At 34.2% G+C, this 19,457-nt stretch overlaps 1 protein-coding gene and 1 pseudogene across 12 annotated transcripts in view; both read right to left on the bottom strand.

Annotated features, from left to right (window-relative positions):
* The window catches only part of CHD9 (chromodomain helicase DNA binding protein 9), a 102,747-nt gene extending 83,296 nt beyond the window's left edge, over positions 1-19,451 (bottom strand). For 6 of the 12 annotated variants that reach the window (XM_039880868.1, XM_039880871.1, XM_039880864.1 and 3 more), the window contains exon 1: positions 18,695-19,451. In XM_039880868.1, the coding sequence (XP_039736802.1) occupies positions 18,695-19,372 (678 nt within the window). In that variant the 5' untranslated portion in view covers positions 19,373-19,451. Of the gene's footprint in view, positions 308-362; positions 1,169-1,579; positions 2,132-18,694 lie in introns of those variants that run through there. The other 6 variants (XM_039880873.1, XM_039880874.1, XM_039880870.1 and 3 more) reach the window with 5 other exon arrangements.
* LOC120617472 (uncharacterized) lies at positions 13,397-13,515 on the bottom strand (annotated as a pseudogene).
* Positions 19,452-19,457: the final 6 nt, after the last annotated feature.

Genomic DNA, 19,457 nt, shown 5'->3' with positions numbered 1-19,457 from the left:
CCGTAAACATGCCTCTGACTATAGCAAAGGAAAAAACCACCAGGAATTTCCAAACACATTTTCATGCTGATTCCAGTGCGATTCACTGGGTATCTTTTCTATACCTGCCTCATCAAAGGTTTCGTAGCAGTGCTGCAGCACTGGGAAAGGAAGGAGGGTTTAGAATCGCTCACTAAAATGCCACCTTAAGGCCTACAGGCTCTCACAAATAACCAAGACTCGAAAAAACAGCAACAAGCTCAAGATGGCGATGCAGTACGACTCCCGCAGCAGCAGCCAGTAATAAGGAAGGTTATTCAATCCCATTAGCCTTTTAGCCCAAAGAACCCCTCCTCCTCCCACTCATTCAGGCTTTCACTTACCCTTCCTCTTGGCCTCTTCACTGAAGACATTTTTGGCGTCAGACAAAGGCTTGCCCTCTGCTTTTTCACCACCCCAGCAGTGCTCAAGAAAAAAGCATTGAAAGAAGATTCCTAAATGGCCTATTTAGCAAGCTGCAACCAAGAGATGCACAACCCTCCACAAATACACATTGTAATTTATCAACACATTTCTGCCTTGGCAAGTTTATATCCAGTGTTCATCCTATTTAGAGAAGTAAAAAGGCTGTAAACTCCTCCTAAAAAAGCTGAGTTTCCTCAATAGCTATAAGCAGATAGCCAGATTCCAACAAAGCACAGAAAGAAATGAATGCACAAAGCATCAAAATGCATCAGCATGAATATTAGAGATGTCGTTAAAAATACTGACTCCTTCTGCGGAAGTAGGCCAGCAGATGGTGCTACCAGTTATTATTCCATTAGACTCTGCGATTTAACCCCCAGTGGACTGTTCTTCCCTCCATGTAACATATTAACTCTCACTCTGCCATTTCCTGCAGTCAAGTTTTCAAAAATATACATAAAAACTTGACTTTTAAAAATCTGAAAATTAAAACTGTGGGTGAAGTGGCTTGATGTAGCTATCAGTATTAAAAAACAAAATCCAACACAATATTTACTGGCGAAAAACTGTTCTCCATGATACTCTAAAATACTAAAAATATAAAAATAGCTGAAGATGAGCAAAGGGTTAAAGAGCAGGTCATGCAAATGAGCACATAACCAGTGACTTCTAAGAAATTAGATAAGGCTCCTTAGGGTTCTTCTAACAATAAGCCAACAATGTTATTTTTAAAATAGAGAAATGAAGCTATTTTCATTTAAATTCTAAAAAGAAGCTGAGAATTTTCAAAAAACATGAGAGCTGTCTGTAAAGAATTACTAACCAAACGAAAATTTTCCTTATTTAAACCTGGATAAATACATTAGTTTTCTTAACGTAAATATCTCAAGGAAAACCAAAAAACAAAAAACAAACTTTCTGACCTTTACTCCTCACATTCTATTCTAACTAAACTGCTGAGTTTTTCAAATAAAATTTTAGTTTTGTTTCTTTGCTCGAAATAAATAAGTAGCAAGTCCACCTTAATTTGATCATCAGTACAACTTTTCTTTCTCTAAAAATTGAGACAATTTTAGTAAGCAGTGCCTTTAAAAAACTAAAACAAATTTTTCACTACTTCAAAATTCGAGTTTACCTTTCATAAATACTGTTTTTTATTTGGTCTTGGCAAGTCGTCTGAGGCCTTTTAGGCACCAAAGTTCTCAAAACAAAGCTACATTATGTGAACAGTGTCCAACAGTGTCCTCGAAAGACCAATCTGGACAGCAGGAGAGGAAATTAAAGGCAAAGGAGGAGCAATGGCAAGGAAAGGGTCTGCCTGACCTGAGAGGTCGTCCATGTTAAAACGCAACCACCAATAACGAGAGTTAATGCTTACCAAGTGCTTACTTTACCAAGTGCCAGCACTATTCTGAGCATTTTACACGTAAATAACTAATTTAATCCTGTACTAGTGGTAACAGAGAGAAGAGGAGTAGCAAATGACAGATACTCTTAGAGCAGTATTACAAAACGACAGACCGGATCTCAGAGGGTGAACAATTTAAAAAATCATAATGATAATGATAATAAGATCTACCATTTATTCTTACTATGTGCCAGGCACTATCCCTAATATTACACATATAGTAACTCAATTAATCTTCAAAAAACAATCTTGTGAGATATGTACTGCTCTTAGCCTCATTTTATACATGAGGATACTGAGGCATAGAGAAGTGACTTGCCCAAGGTCACGCAGCCACTATATTCTATATCTGATTTAAATACCATAATTTTCAGAGATTAATTTGAACACAGAAGTAACTTTCTCAAAACTACATAGATACTAGTAATAAAGCTAGGATGAAAGTTAGGTTTTTTTCCAGGTCCCTTTCCAAGAGGTGGAAATCAACTGGGCATGGGAGAGGTATGACTGAAGAACAAGAAGATACACTATTTGGTTTCCAGACCAAGGACTGGTAAAGGAGAAAATAAACAGTTAAGAAAGGGTGTGTACGTATGTGTGCATGACGAGTTTCATTTTTTTGCACACTGAGTTTGAAATGGAAAGCTCTGGTAACTGGAAAGTTGGGACTGGATCCTCAGAGAGGTCAGAGCTGGTATATAAGACGTAGATTCTCTTACTGCTTTCTTTAAATATCTTTAACTCACCAACACTGTCCACAGATCCGTAGATGATTTCCACAATATCTCACTTCTGTAAAGCTTTCTAATAGCCTATTATTTATCCAAATCCTAATTATTTAACAATAAATCTTAACAGCGGATATCAATAGAGAATGCAATCAAATATTTTTTCTGCTACTAGATTACAATATTTTAAAACTATATTCCCACAGTACATCGACAATGAGGTGTTAAAAACATTTTTAATGTGGATCATTTCCCAACTCACATGCACATACAACATATAGTTGACAGACTTTTTTCAAAGTTAATTTTTCTTTTTCCCTAATAAGCAATGATCAAATTCTGTCAAAAAATTCTTAATTGTATTTTGTTTTGTTTTCCTCCTGTCAGTCCCACTTCCTATTATGCTTCCTTATCCGTAGAAAATATATATTAAAAATCGGGGAGGGGGGTGATGGAATATCAGCGCTGCAATGTGCTCTCCAATTCTATACAAAGTAAAAGAATTTCTCTATTTCACTTGTGATTTTTCTGGAAGTTTGTCGTCATTTCAAAATGCAAGCTGTCTAAAACTAAAAAATAAAAGCAAAGGCTCTTATCCCCCCAAAACTTGTATTCTAAATGAGAAAAAAAAACATAGAAGGCACATATCAATAGATCTAAAATTTATAAGAAAAAGAAACCATAGAGTAACATAAAGATATCATATGTAACATTATTTTGATAGCAACTGAGAGGAATATATGAAAGATCTGGACATCATATTTCAATTTTAGGGAAACTCAAGGATTTACACAGATCACATTTAGTGGGTCCAGTCTAGCACTAAAAAGAATAAAATAGAATGAAAAAGGATGGCGTCTAGCCTTTATGAATGTTACCTCTTACAAAATTAGAACATTTTCATACCACCTGTCATTCCTCTTTTCCTTCATGAGAGAAGCAGCAAAGAGATTTGGGCAAGAAAGAGGAGGTGTTAAAATCTGAGTAGGGACTCAGGTCTCTTCTCTCTTGGCAGAATAATTTTCCCACAAACCCACCCACCCACATTAGGGAATCCATCCATTTCAAATATTTTAGTTGCATACAAATAATTAAAATGACTGAATCACCAGTGTATGGACATGAGTGGAAATTATAAACTTCCGAAAAGAAGAGAATGATCACATGACTAGACATCACAGAGCACAAGTTCCTCCATTGGGGAAAAATATATGGAAAAATAAAATTCCTACTTCATATATTTTAAAAACAACATAAAGGAATAAAATGTCTCAAATAATAAAATAGATATAATTCCTTAGTAAGAATAAAACACAGAACAAGGAATTTTCAAAAACATAGATAAAACTGCACTGCACCGTAGTTAAAATTTAAAAATCTTCCAACCTTTCCCAGGAGAGAGGACTCTCACTTCGGTCCTAGGGGACCAGGTGGACGGGGGTACCATTGGAAGAGAATTAAAAAATAGACAAAGCAACCCTTGAGCAAGCACGAGTTTTACTGCCTACAAAGACAATGTAGCCTAACAGAAGAGAATCAATAGTGAAATCCCAAAACACCAAGTTCAAGGAGCTAGCTGATGAAGAAGAGTCAGTGAAGGAAAAGAAAAAGAAACAAGAATGGTAAGATGAGACTCAGGAGAAAAGTGGCATGAAAGCCAAAAGGAGTTTAAAGCTCTGCAGTCAAAAGCAAAGTAAATATCTCACAGTAATCTGAAATATAAAGCTAATTTACGAGACCTTTTAGCTCTCTTAAATTGTTTATAGTAAGCCAGTGTGCTAGTTTTTAATCTCCTTTAAGAAGAGCCATAATCATTATTTACTTAAAATTCATATTAAACCCACCTTCTAAAAACAATAAATTGTAGTTAATTTTAGTAATGTGTTGAACATTAGTGTGGTGACTTCTTTAGGTTTTTCTTTATTGCATACCATTTTTTTCCACAGGCTACCAATGAAGACTTGCTTTCAAAGAGAAAAGAGAAGGGAAAATTGACCCAAGAGCATATTATATAATCTGCCAAAGTCTTCTGAGTTTTACCCTTAGATTTGTTTTTAGAGTTTTGATGGAAGTGAAGCCATTACTTTATTGCTTTCTTCACATCTGTGAATTGCCACGTTCACAGCAAAAGGCTTATTTTCATCTTGTGATTTGTCTAGTACACAGGTTTCTACTTGCAGCTAACATGATATTCCTTTTATTTTTTTTAGTATCGTAAATCTTGGATTTTACATTTAAAAAATAATACTATGAAAAGTTGTGCCTTCAAGACTCTTAATCATCCACAGAGCAGTTCGGGAAAACAGTAGATATTCATAAAAGTTGTGTATTTCTAAAAATAAAAATGTATTACATGACTTACAGGAAACACAGAGAGAAAGGAACATGTTAAAGGTACTGCGGGATGTAACCAGCAACATCCGGAAGGTGGGAAACCCTACCAATGACTCAGTTTCGTCAGCAAAAAAAATTAAAACAAAGAAGGGGAATCAGATTTAAAGAGACTTGACTAAATGCAATGTCAAAATAAAAAAATAGAAGAAAAATGAACAGGGACACTTAAAATACAGAATCAACCAAATGTAATATGTGGCCCTTCTTTGATTTTACCCAAAATAGTTAAGTGTAAGAATACATTTATTAAAATACGAGGAAAATTTTAACTTTGACTGGATATTTATAAAGGAATTATATATATAGTAGGTGTGAAACTGATTTTACAGTTGTGTTTTTAAAGACAAAAATACTGATCTGCTAATACTTATAACAAAGTTTCATATAATCATTCCAATTTTCCTTTAAGCATATCATATGAATTTACTACATGATTACTGTTTTTAAAAAATTTTTCTAGATAACAAGTACAATTTACTTATTCCCATCTTCAGTCAAAATTTAAAATTCTAAAAAAAGAAACAAGAAATAATGGCTCTCATCTGCATTAGAGGAACCCATTTCAATAACCTTATCATTACTAATAACATCAGTACGATGCCGATATGCATTCGGGGCATCCAGTGCTGAAAATGAAACGTGTCCTTCTCTACATTTCTGTCAGTCCACATGGTTTCTCCCCACAGTACTGTTATCTACATCTCCCCTTAATACAGCACGAAAAGTTTTCAAATATTTGTAAGCCCTCATGCTTCTCTCCCCTCAAAATAAAAGAAATCTAAAAGAGATCCTTAGCAACTAACTTTTCTTCCTCAAATTATGCAAATTTACCCCAGTAATTTACTCTAGTCTTAGCCAACATTTTTCCTGAATAAATTTAGAAAGCTCACTAAAACAACAGTAAGGCAATAGATTTCAGGAATGTCAGAGAGGTACTCATAGCTGTTAACAGACCATTGTTCCTCAAAGGACATCCTGGCAATGAGAAAATGTACAAAAATTTGTATGACAGGCTTAATTACTACTTTTTTAATAATGACAAAACAGTTCAGAGTGGGTACATTTTTAATTCAAGTCATAATCAGAACTAGAGGGATAAAACATTCCACTGGGATATGTTAAGCAAAAATGACAAAGGAACTCTTCTTAACAATGGGGGAGACACTTCAGTGACGCAGTCCTGTCTTACCTGCAGAGGGGTATGTTCCAAGAGCCAGTGGATGCCTGAAACTGAGGACAATACCAAACCCTATATGCACCGTGTTTTTTCCTATACATACATAACTTTTTCACTTAAAGAACTCACTTTACGGCTTTCTCTGGCATCTCTGAATTGCCAGCATCACTACTCTTGTGCTTTGGAGCCATCATGAAGTAACATATGGGTGACTTGAAGGCAAGCATTGTGATACTGTGAGTCAATCTCCTCATTCTTAGATGTATGATGACGTATTTAGAGGTAAATTCTCATAATAACTGCAATTTACTTTCAAGTTATACAGCCAAAACCAACAAAATCTGCATACTCATCTACAAATAAAAATAAAGCAAATGCAGAAAAATGTTAACTACTGAAGTGAAAGGACATTTATTTACTATTCTTTCATTTACTTCTCTGGATACTGAATATTTTTCCTTGGGAAAAAAAAAAAAAAAAGCAGAGAAAATAGCTTGTCCTGATCAGCTGTCATACTAACAACAACTCAATGACTGGAACACGCATATATATTCATAGGACAGTTTCACGTTAAAGTCTGGAATCTCAAGAACATAGCTTTGTTTTTAAGAAAATTTTAAAACTATATAGTTATCCATAAACTCCTTAAAAGTATTTCATAAATCAACACTATTTGAATTGAGAAAAACAAAGCTTTAAGTACAGATAATGATGACAATTTTTCCACAGAGAGAAAAATCATTCTGCTGGTCACAGGCTACCTACACCTGCTCTCATCAACTAACTTCACAAATCTGTGCCACTGTTCATGCAGAAAACAGCTTCCTTTAGACCAGACAAGACGGATGCCTTCCTTGGGATGCGCAACCTAGGCCTGGTTCCTTTGCCAAAAGGATATACTACCGCCCCACTCTTCCAGAACACGCTCCAGGTGCCCAGGAATTTTCTACCTAAAACAGTCTCACACTCACTTGCAGAGCCGGCCTGGGAGTATTCCCTAGGTTTGCTTTCTCAAGGAATTCCTTGTTTGGCAAGGAATACATATTGCCAGTGTGCATGCTTGGGCCAGAGAGATGGGGAGAGGGAGGAGGAGCTTGGCTACTTAGCTGAGAAGTCCACGTGTGTTCACGAGGCCCCTGGAGATGCAGGATGGAACCAGAGTGGGACTGGAATGTACGATGGCCCACTTCTGCTACACTCTGGATGTGGAACTCCAGAGTCCAAGAATTCTAAATTCAAACCAGTGCTTCTCTTTGTCAAGGAAGAAGGCTAGCACATATTTAAGAGTTTACTGGCTTTATTTACAACATTTAAATATTCTGACATACAGTATAAGGGCTTCCATTTGCACGCTTTTCCTAAGACCCACAAATGTTAGGGCAAGCCTGCATAAAAATGAGTTAAGAAACAGTAACTTAAAGGAGAAAGCAAAATAAAAAGAAAATAGGATCAGGGAATCTCTTTTAGATCATTCCACTAAAAAGCTATGTAGACTTTATATCTACACCTCTACAACTGTAAAACTGCTAAAAATTGATGACTAAAGCTCCTTCTAGTTCTAAAATTTTTTTAAATCCTTAAAGCAAGAAATCCTTATTAAACAAGCTGACTTTACCATTTATAAAGCACTTGCAAATTCATTGTTCCAGATCACATTCATCAGAAATGCCAGAAATACATATACACACATATTACAGATGAGAAAACTGCAGAGAAAGCAATTTGCCTAAGACTCTCATGATAGTAGACGGCAAGGTTAGGACTTGAACCCAGTTCTCCTGACTCCAAATTCAGTGCTTTTTGCACTTTATCAGGGAAATGTACATCTGAGAGCCCATTTCCAAAAGATTTATTATCCAATAGTGGAAATGAGAAACAAATGACTGGTGCAGAGAACAAAGATGAAAACTCTCTAATTCCTCTCCTTTATAAATAGCTCATTTGTCTGATGACAAAAATTCATGTATTCAACTTGCGAGTCATTACGGCTCAATTCAGTAAGTGACACAACCATATGAGTAACACTAAGAAAGTGCTCAAAGCACATGACATAAAGGAATAGAGTCAACAGCAGCAATTTTACAAAATAAAACACAGTAATACTTTGGGAATCAGATTATCTGACTGAAAAAATAGTATTGATTTCTGCAATACTCCAATATCTAAGGTGACTATGGATTTAACTTGAAATTATATAAAATTATTTTACAACCAATATTATGTAAATATTTATTAAAACAATTAAGTAAAAATGTTGGATTATGTATTACCAACTCATGATTTCTTTATCTTTTCTCAATACCTACTTTTCTCAAACCCGTGTCAAATCTTAGGTCTGTGCCTTGTAAGCTATGATACCTTGAGTCTGGTTTCTTCGTTTATAAATTGAGATGCCATCATTAACACCATTAAGATTTTTGTGAGGATAAAATGTGATGACATATAAAAAGTACGCGGCACAATGGCCGTAAGACGTGGGTTTAGTAAATAATTGTTGAATGAGTATAAATTTGTTTTTTTCAAAAACTGTTCAGTTTAAATCGCTTAAATATATATACATCATTGAGAAATCTGAAACTACAAATTTCGAATAGCCTGACTAATCGTTTCACTCTAAGACCACTAAATGATTCCTAGTATGAGAAGGAGAGAGGAGAGACTGAGCATACATTATTTTTCTGCTGAAGGATAAGATAATCAAACAGGTTTTTTATAACGTGAAGTCATAAAGTCATAAAACAGGCCCTTCCTTGTTCATTCATCCTTTAGTTAAGTATCTTCTCATTGGACTCATGGCTTGTAGTAGGCCAAATAATAGCCCCCAAAGATGTCAACCTCCTAATCCCCCAAATCTGTGAATGTGAAATTACACAGCGAAGGGGAATCCAGATTGCAGATGGAATTAAGGTTGTTCATCAGCTGACCTTAAAACAGGGGGAGATGATCCTAGATTGTCCATGGGCGAATGTAATCTCAAGGTTCCTTTCCAGAGGAAGAAAGAGACAGAAGGAGAGAGTCATGCAATGACAGAACGACTCAAGCGATCGGCCACTGCTGGAGTTGAACACGGAGGGGAACGCAAGCCACAGAATGTGGGCAGCGTCCGAAAACTATCAAAAGCGAGAAAATAAATTCTCTTCTAGAGCTTCTAGAAAGGAATACAGCTCTACCAACACCTTCATTTTAGCCCAGGGAGATCTAGCTCAGACTTCTGACTTCCAAGACTGTGAGATAAATTTGTGTAGTTTGAAGACAAAAAATGTGATAATTTGCTAACAGCAATAAATAACTGATACATGGTAATGGGTCACTTCCAGCTTCCATGTTCCTATACTCTAAGGTGACAGAGGGTAGTGTGGGCTTGAGTTCTAATGCTTATATCTGAATCCTTGCTGTGCCATTTACAAGCTATATGACCCTGAGTGAGCAAGCTATTTAACCATCCTATCATTTAAGCCCTTACCTATAAAAAGAGTAGATTAAGATCTACCGCACAGAGCTGTTCTAAAGATTAAATGAGAAAATTTACGTAAAGCCATGAATGAGTATAACTGCTGATATGTATGGACTACTTGTACTTTTACTTTTCATAATTGTACAGATCTTCAAAGGAAAGTTTGTAAATTTATCTTGATTTTCTAAGAATCTGTCATTGTGGGTACATACGACAATTTATCTATAAAGATGTTCGCCATAGTATCCAAGTGGAATAACCTGGTTAAATAAATTATGGTACTTCTGCACTATAAAATATTATGCAGTCATTAAAATGGTGTTTTAAGTCTTCCAATTAAGGCCAAGAAGGAGTAACAGGGACTAGATTTACCTTCATGCTTGAAACAACTGAAAAACTATATGAAACAGTTGTTTTTAGATGCTGGGCATCAGGCAACCCAGGACAGTGATCCCTATAAGAAGGGAAACAAGTGAGCTAAGACTGAGTACTGTCCCAGCTTACTTCAAGGAGCGTTTCCAAGATGCAGAACAGGGAGAGCAGGACCCAGGTGGAGACCTCACAGCCTCTGTGAGTTCAGAAGACAGAGCTGAGTTGGGAAGACAGAGCTGGAAGTCCAGGGAAGCCAAGGCAGCTAGTTTGCAGGGGAAGATCGGGACAGGAGAGAGCTTTACAGGGAAAGATCTTCGGAAGGTTCTCTTTCAAGGCTTTAGGTAAATACTCATCAGCACTATTAGTTTATGGAGAAGCTATCCAGGGCCCAGGAAAAAACACCTGAAAGCAGCTGAGATCTCACTAGGGCCAGGGATAGTACATTTTTCCATCAGTCATTGTGGAAAATCATGTATTTCATAAGGCACTGGATAGAGAACTCACATGGCTACTGTAACAGCAGTGGGAGAAAATTAGTCTCAGCCTATAGATTGCTCTAGTCTAGCCTAACAACGATTAAAAACAGATCTTATACAGATAAACCAATTTCTAAGTAACTCAACTGGGTCCCAAAACAAAAACTCAAGAATATTTATAGGAATGCGAAACCCTCCATTACTTAACACGGTAAAATTCACAATGTCTGGAATCTATTAAAAAATTATTAGGCATGCAAAGCAGGAAAATAAAACCTACACTGAGGGGGAAAAAATCAATCAATAGAAGCAGCCTCAGAAATGACAGACGATAGATTTAGTTGGTAATAAATTTAAGTAGATTAGAAGCTCAAAGAAAAAGGCCTACTTTCTTGGCTCTCCCATTTACAAAAGCAATTGGACCCTAGACAGTTGTATATCCTATTCACATATATTATAATATATATAATCAAATAATTACAGATTGCCACATCATAAAATGAAGAGCTAATCCAGAAACTTAGAGGAACACCTTCTTTAAATAGGATGGGTCAAAGAAATTAATTTTTTGTTTGTAAATCACTCATTCCAAATCATTTAGCTGGAGGGCTAAGGCAAAGTGCTAGAAACCGCTGTCAACTGAAGTTGAATCAGAAATGGGAAGAGAAGAGCTCTGATATTCTCATATAGACCAATGGAGAAATATGACAAATTTCAATTTGAATTCTTCAAAGGCAAAGGACCATATTGTATTCATTTTTACAACCTCAGTGCCCTGCATAATCTTACATCTGGTAGACATCTATTAAATACCAAACAAATAAAAGCAGTAAAAATGCAACATTTCCAAAACACTGTTATTATATAAAATTCATACACATACATACAATTTATACCTACATTTCACAAATACAATAAGGGTGTGTTTTTAACACTAAAGATATAGTTAAAAACCTTAAGACACACTGAAAGCTACACATGCAAAAAAAAAAAAAACCAAACAAAAACAACAACTTTTGGAAAAGAATTTCTCGATTTGGAGATAACTGGGTACATTTTACAACAAAGCATCTTAAATGTGACTGACCAGTGTGGTGTCACTCATTTCTGATCACCCTTAAACTACGGCGTTTAAAACTATAAATGAAATCTGAAAACAAGCTGTGTGACAGTAAGCAAGTCATGACCTAATATTGCTCTTGTTTTTTGTGCATGAAGGTAAAGTAAAATCTTGTCCAGATCTAAAATCCTATGATTCCATGAAATGGTCAATGCAAACTTGCACTGTTTTCAGGTATACAAACATATATTCATGTAGGAAAAACCTTGCTTAAATGCTTAAAGATTGTTCTTTTTGCATAACTGACCATAGCAAATCACCAGGTTTTCTTTAACTGAAAACTGCAGTCCAAGCCTCCTATGTGCTTACCACCTCTTTCCATATATTACCCATACCATACAGTATTAAAATATTTTAATTTAAAATTATTTCAATCCAATCACTCAAATAAAGACACTTGATCATCCATTGTTTAAGTATTGTAAAACAACTTTATATTCATGATATCGAAGCAAGAATAAAGTTGGATGGCTCGGTAGCCCCTAACACATTATTTTCAATTTCAGACATTAATAATGATAACTAATTGACAGCAGTCCTAAAGTATCTGGGAGCCCATTTCGTCAATCAAATTAAACACAAGGTTCTGTTAGACTTAATTTGAAGTTTGGCTTAAATCTCATGTTCTTCACGTACTGCACTAACCCACAAACTCCTCACCAACTGACGCCTCTTCCCCACCCCTGGAATTCACTTCCTGTTCACCTCTCACCCTTAAGTATGCATGTTAGAGGTCAATAGCCTTAAATTAAAGCCACTGTTAACAACTGGAGTTTCTGTTACTCTTGATTTCTCTCAGGCAGTGCAGAGCTCAATTCTTCTACAATATAGTACACATAGTGTCATAATTAAGATCATATTGTGGAACTAGTTCATATTCCACAAATTTCCCAGTTCATATAGAACATTTTAATCTAGAAGATTTTTTAAAACGTCAAAACCAAAAACTAGTCCACTTCAACTAAGGAAAAAAAAAACTAAAAGGTTAATTCCTGTTCTGAATTTTCATTTTGTGTTTTGGTTTAGACAACTAAGAATTCTAAACTTCTTTTACACCAATACCATGCTAAATGCTTAAAGATTTAAACAAATTTTAATTAACAGAGATGGTACTTTATAAGAATTTTCATTATTCAAGGGAACAATCTAAATATTACTTAGGTTTTCTCATTCTGTCTAGGGCAAAGTGGAGTGACAAGTTTTTTCATTGTTCACACATCTGTTGCTTTCCTAACTTAGGAAAAATTACCATTGTTTAAAAAAACTAGCAAAGAGATTGGGATCCTTGGACTTCAAAGGACAGGAGCAAAGGATCGCTTCCTTTAGTTTTACAGATTTTCCTCTTTTTTTAAATAATTACTTATAAACAAAATTAGCTATGTTTCTGCTTAAGATAATTTTAAAGTATCTAATGTATTCCAATAGATTCTTACTTTAGTGAGGGTAATTCCTGGAGATATAAGAATAAACATTACAAATATGAATACACAAGACTGCTCTATAAAAAGCTAAGATTTCTCTTTATTTTTTCCTGAGAATCTACCATCGTCACTATCACCTTCTGGGTAAAAACAAAACAAGAACAACAACAAAACAAAAAAAAAAACACCATAATTAAATGTTTAGATGCTTATTAGAATATATTTCAACTATCTGGAAAATTTACTCATCTATATTTTCTTGACATTGCTGGATAGCAGAGAACTTGTCATATTTCTTTACCTTTCTTCATTATTTGTAATCGTCACTCAGGAGCTAAATAGACAACATGAATTATATGTCCTACTAAGAAACCCAAAATTACAACCATAGATTTTTATTTTTGCCTACAGCAGCCGGTCTTCCTAGGTGGTCTCCCATCCAAGTACTAACCAGGCCCGACCTTGCTTAGTTTCCGAGATCAGATGAGATCAGACGTGTTCAGGGTGGCATGGCCGTAGATCAACCATAGATTCTTAAGAGTTGAAAAGAATCTACCAATAGAGTCCATTTCACCCATTATAGGAATTCCTTCTGTGACACATCTGAGCCAATTCATCTTCGCTCTTTCAGTGAAAAAGCTTCACTTCAAGCTCATTTTACTACATGGTGGTCTGCTTTTCTGTGACTTCCATTTAGTTGGCCTAATTCTGACCTCTAAGGCCCTTCAAACGTTTGAAGAAAATTATCAGCTTTACCTTTGGGGCATTAGTTGTCATCATCCTAAACACAATTGTATAAAAAAAAGTCAAAACCCTTGGAAGCAATAGCTATTTCAGCTTACTTTTTTATTTTTTGTTTTGTTTTTTTTTTCCCCTCTGGTAATGGATAAACTATTTGCCAATGTAGCCAGAACATGGGATGCATAATTTTCCTCATTTAACTCATTTCCCGTTTGCCCCGAGAACACCTGGCAGCACCTGCAGCTATAGTGTTGACCCCGAGATAACTCGCGAATTACAGTCCTAGCCTCACCTCAAAGTTAGCCATGAAATATCTCTCTTTTATTTTATTTTTGCATTACTCTAGTATATTGATAGTCTTTGGAAACAAACAACATCATTTTATTTACAGCACTCTATTTTTAGTAGCGGTATTTCCATTTACAAAATATAGTAATTCTCGATCATTGAAATGTCAAATCCTAGAAAACGTTGCATTCCTATGTGGGATGTTAACATTGTTCTCGAACAGTTGTTAGCCAAAGATTCATTTGATGAAATCCGATTTATGAATACATTTCTGTTACATTCAGATTAGAGACAAGTTCTGTTTAGAGATAACTCCAAGAACAATTTTTATGTTATTTTCACATTGAAAACCAGTCAGATTTGCTTCAGCTTCAAAGAACATTTTTATGTAAAATTAAATTAACGCTGGCAGCAAGCTGCACTTTTTTTTAAATAGGAAATGGGCTAAATGTTCTAAAGCAAGCACTGGCCTGATTAGTAAAGTAGATTTTTGAAGAGGTGTGGCGAGTAGGAAGAAATCATTTAGTATATTTTTATATATTACAATGCATTAACATACTCTGAAGTACAGTGAAAGCTGTTAAGAACACACATAATGGAGTCGACTTTGGTTTGAATCAATCCTGGCCACTGGCTGTGTGAACTGAGGTATATTACTTAACTCTTCTGTACTGGTTTCCTCCCATGGAAACTGAAATAACTGTATCCAAATAAGAGTACTGTTGTGAGAGATCAACGTGTTAATATGTAAGTGTTTAGAACAGTGCTTGGCACAAAGTAAGTGCTCTATGTGCTAGTTATTATAATTTTTACTATTAATATGCATCGACTTTTAATTTAATAATTACGATAATACATGCAAAAAAAATCTAAAGATATTTTAATTATCTTGATTCAGATTTTTCCAGATCTCAATAATAACCTTACTTTTATATGGTACTTTAGCAATCTTACAATGGCAAACTATTTAGTTATTCAAAATCATTTTCAGAAGAATATTTAATGACATAAAAATATTTGCAACATATTAACTGGAAAGTTAAAAAAGCAATCCGTCAAGCAGCATAAACTATATGATCCTAACTTTATTAAAAATGCAAAATTATATAGGTGGGGGACAGGATAGAGACAAAATAACAGATCTCGCTGGAAACTTATACAACAAAACAGTATTATTTTTTGGTAGTGATGTTGTACAGAACCTATTTTTCATCTATTTGTTTTCCATATGGTCTAATTTTTTTAATAATAGCTGTGTGTTAAATTTTTTTATCAGAAAAAATTCCAATATTTTTAAATATGCCTTACGTAGGCTGTTTAAATCTGTTTCTGTTGGTTTTTTTTTTTTAAAAAAAGCTCATTAGTAATGTAAGTTTACCACCGAGAAATAAATGAAATAAAAAATCAAGGTGGTAAATAGAGTAATAAATTCATCAGAATAGGAATTATGTATAATTGTGTATACCCCAAAATTCCTTTCCTTCTGTTGACTGCTATTTCAGCTTATCCCACGTTTTTCACTGCTATAGAACTTTTCCATTAAATTTAATTTACAAATATTGAGATCACAGTGCTCCATGTTATTTCTACTTCACAAATAAGATAAAAAAAAAACAAAGGCTTTGCATTACAAAATAGCAGCAAGTATTTGTCATCAGAGAACAATGAAAAGTTTATAGTATTAATCTCTCAAAATTCCTTTGTTCTAAAAATTAGAGATGAAAATAAGCTAGCATTTTCTCTATTATGTTTTGTGAGTACTTACATTTAGAAACACTTGCTGTAGCGTCTCACCTTTTTTCTTTTCTCTTTTTTAAGTGGTAAAACTCTAGAGTCAATTATATAAGAAATGTTCTCAGCAATAGTCATTGTTTTTAATGATTGACATAGACTGCATTATATACACAACCACCCTACCTCAGTTGGGGAATAAGAAAATATAAATTTTAGAAATATTCTTTACATATCCAAAATTCTCACTAAAGTTTTAAGGAATTCCAAATAGAGTACCTTCCGTGAATTTTCAAACAGTAGACTAAAGAATATACTGTTGCTATAACAAATATATCTCTTTTCCTGATTTTGATAAACCAAAGTTCTGCTTTATTATTTTTTAATTTCTTAACTTCTATACATATTTAAATGTTAATTCAGTCTGAAGTAAAATTACTACAATTAAGAGTTTCAAAGAAAAAAACCTAAGAAAAAATTTCTTTCCACGGAACCCAGGGAAACACCGTACTAATACATGAACTTCTTATTAATATAACATTTGGGCTATGTAGTAACCATCACCATCAAGAACATGACCAAAAATTACATAGGCAAAGAACTTTTATGCTCTGCCAAAATGTCATGCATTATACATATTAAATCATTTGAATTTGACATATTTAGGATGTATGACCTATATAATTCAGTACATATTAAAACCTAAATGCAATCCATAAACATCATAATCATAATAATCCCCTAACTTCTCTACCAATCCACGTGTCCTCTTTACTCCCACAACTGGCAACTCCCAAATATCACTCTTAACGCAAATAGGAAACTTGAGAACAGACTTTCAATAAGTCAACAAAGTTTTTAAACCAACTGCCTTTTATCAGTTTTGAACATGTAATAAAAAAGAAGTTAGCTAAACAAACTCTGAAACAAAGAAGTGAGATTTAAATAAAGCCTCTTGAAGGTATCAGTGCAGAATAAGGTGACTTATGAAACGATGCTTTATGATGGGTCTGAAAAAAATTTCTCTCAGATAGTACTATATTCTATATGCTAGTATTAGGGACGTCTTTAGTTATTTATAATTATCCTCCATTCCTAAATCTATTAAAGGGAGTCTTTAATTCTTTTTAAAGCTAGTCGAACATGTTTAGAAAAACATGAAATTAACAACAAAAAAAATTAAAATGACAAGGACTTAGAAAAATAAAATTAAGAAGTTAATAAATTTTAGGCTTAATAACTTCAATTATATGCTGGACAAAATGATTACTCAAACTAGTCAGAAATCTCTGTAAAGTGAACAGATGACCTCAGATTCAATCAGTAGAGGTTTTTCCCAGGGTCCCACATAAGATGCTTGATCCTCCTTCCAGTAGAGGGAGCAAAATCATAATGTTCTTCTCAGGCCACAAAAAGGAGAGGGGAAAGGTTTACAAGTGTCTTTTAAATATGTTAAAATCTATCAAGACATTTTAAAAAATGTACTGAAAATATCATTTGAAACAGAACTAAAATCAACCTAAAGGAAAAGATAGTTTATCTTTTTCCATTACTTCAAGGCTTTGAAATGAGAAAATGAACCCAAATATTTAATTTGAAAAACTGTGGCATATTTTGTTGTTCACCAAATCTTGCAGGCAACCAAGGTATTGAAACATTACGAATCCTTTATTTAACAAGATTTCAGAAAAATGACAAAACATACATTAAACACATTTTTATTATAAAATATATTCACATGACAAAAACTATAGAAATCAAAGGAAAGAAAAGTGTAAATTCACTACCCTAAAACAATTGATTTCCCTCCAGTATCTTTCCATATGCATATATTCATTCTGCTATGAAAAAAGTATAATTATGAAAACATTTATTAAGTGCTTACTATGTAACTAGACACGGTTCTAAGTACTTTTACCAAAGCCCTATTAGATCCTATTATTATTCCACATTTAAAGATGAAGCAAGTGAGATATACCGAAATTATATAAATAGCTATAAGTTACACAGCTAATAAGTAACCGGAGCCAAGATTCTAACTCAGGTAGTCTAGTACCAAAGCCTACACTCTTTCTTAATCACTTTACTGTGATCTTAATTTTGAATTAGGCCTCTCTCTGTCATTAGGACATTCTCAATGTTAGTCTTCAAAGTCTTATTAATGCCTATAATAGTCTATCTAATACGGATATAATAAACTATGCTGTTTTTAGTTGTCCCTTATAGATACAGTAAGATAAATGTCTTTGGGTATATTAGTTTTGCTATGTTTGGGATACTGTAATAAAGTATTTTTATACTCATATATACCACCAACTTGCTTTCCAAAATATTTGTATCAATTAACAAAGCTATGTAAGTTCTAATTTCACTATAAATTTGCCAACATTAAAGATTAATATTAAAAAACTTATTTTCAAATAGGTAAAAATGAAACCATGCTGCAAACTGAATTACTAAAGTTGCATATTGTTCTGAATGTTGTGTACTATTTCAATTTCCTCTTTTGTAATTTCAGTTTCTATGCGGTCTATAGTTATCAACTCAAATCTTAAGTTTGCTTATCAATTTATATGAGCTTTTTATAGAAATAAATCCTATGTCCATCATATATACAATAAAATTTTCCCAATATATTGCTTCCCTTTTAATTATGGTTATTAAGTTTTCATTTGTTTTTGATCATCTTTATTTTTTAAGGCAATCATGTTACAAAAGAGGTCTTAAAACCTTACAATTTTCTAACTATAACTTAGTCCATTGCTTTGAGCACATCAATGAATCGCTTTCAAATAAGACTGTTAAAGCAACAGAAACCTGTCAAAATATGCATATTCATTAAATAATACTGAGTTTGATCAATTTTGTTTTATATAAAATTAACCCAGTGAATAAAAGGCCACTCTACCCCAAAATCACCAAAATAAAAGAGCTACATACCTGTCGCTGTAAACATAGGCGATTTCTCTCATGTAAATGTTGATGATTAGAAAGTGATGAATGCCAGCTCCGAGCCTGACTATGCAACTGAGTTTGAGCCATGTCAGAAGGCCGTGTTACAAGATGGGAAGTAAAGTGCCGATCAAGGTCATGATCTAAAACATGACTTGAATGATCTTGCCCAAATGTTGACTCATCAAATTGGGGAAGGAGACCCTCATGAAGGAGGTCTTCTGGGTCAAGTCCTGTGAATGGCTCAGTTTGAGACTCCACTTGATGAAGTAAATTCTCTTCTATGGATGAAAAGCCATTAGTTTCTACATGATCATTGAAATGGCCCATTTGAGTTCCTGAGTCAACAGGATCTGGGAAGTTCATGTGCACAGGAGATAATTTTGAATTGCTATAATTACCCTGAGGATGTGATGAATGCAACATTTGGAAATTATTTGAATTCAGTGATGTATTGGGATTTAGCATATGCTGAGTAGATTCTTGCTTGATTCCCCTATGAGGTGAAAAGGAATTACTTCCAGTAAAATCTGATAAAGTCTGATTTGCATGATTAGGTGCAAGAACTGCCGAGGACTGAAGGAGACTGTTCGGTGATACGTGATTACTGGAAAAGGAATAATGTGAAGAAAACTGCTGCGAATTACTGACAGAACAAGAAGTCATATTTGGAGACGGTCCATTAAAATTTCCGTCTTGCCGACTGCTACACTTGAGAAAGTGTACTGAAGGAGTTGACGTTTGAGGAAAC

Source organism: Pteropus medius, unplaced genomic scaffold (assembly GCF_902729225.1).
Source record: "Pteropus medius unplaced genomic scaffold, Ma_sr-lr_union100, whole genome shotgun sequence".
NCBI lineage: Eukaryota > Metazoa > Chordata > Mammalia > Chiroptera > Pteropodidae > Pteropus > Pteropus medius.
This window is presented reverse-complemented; position numbering and strand designations above follow the sequence as displayed.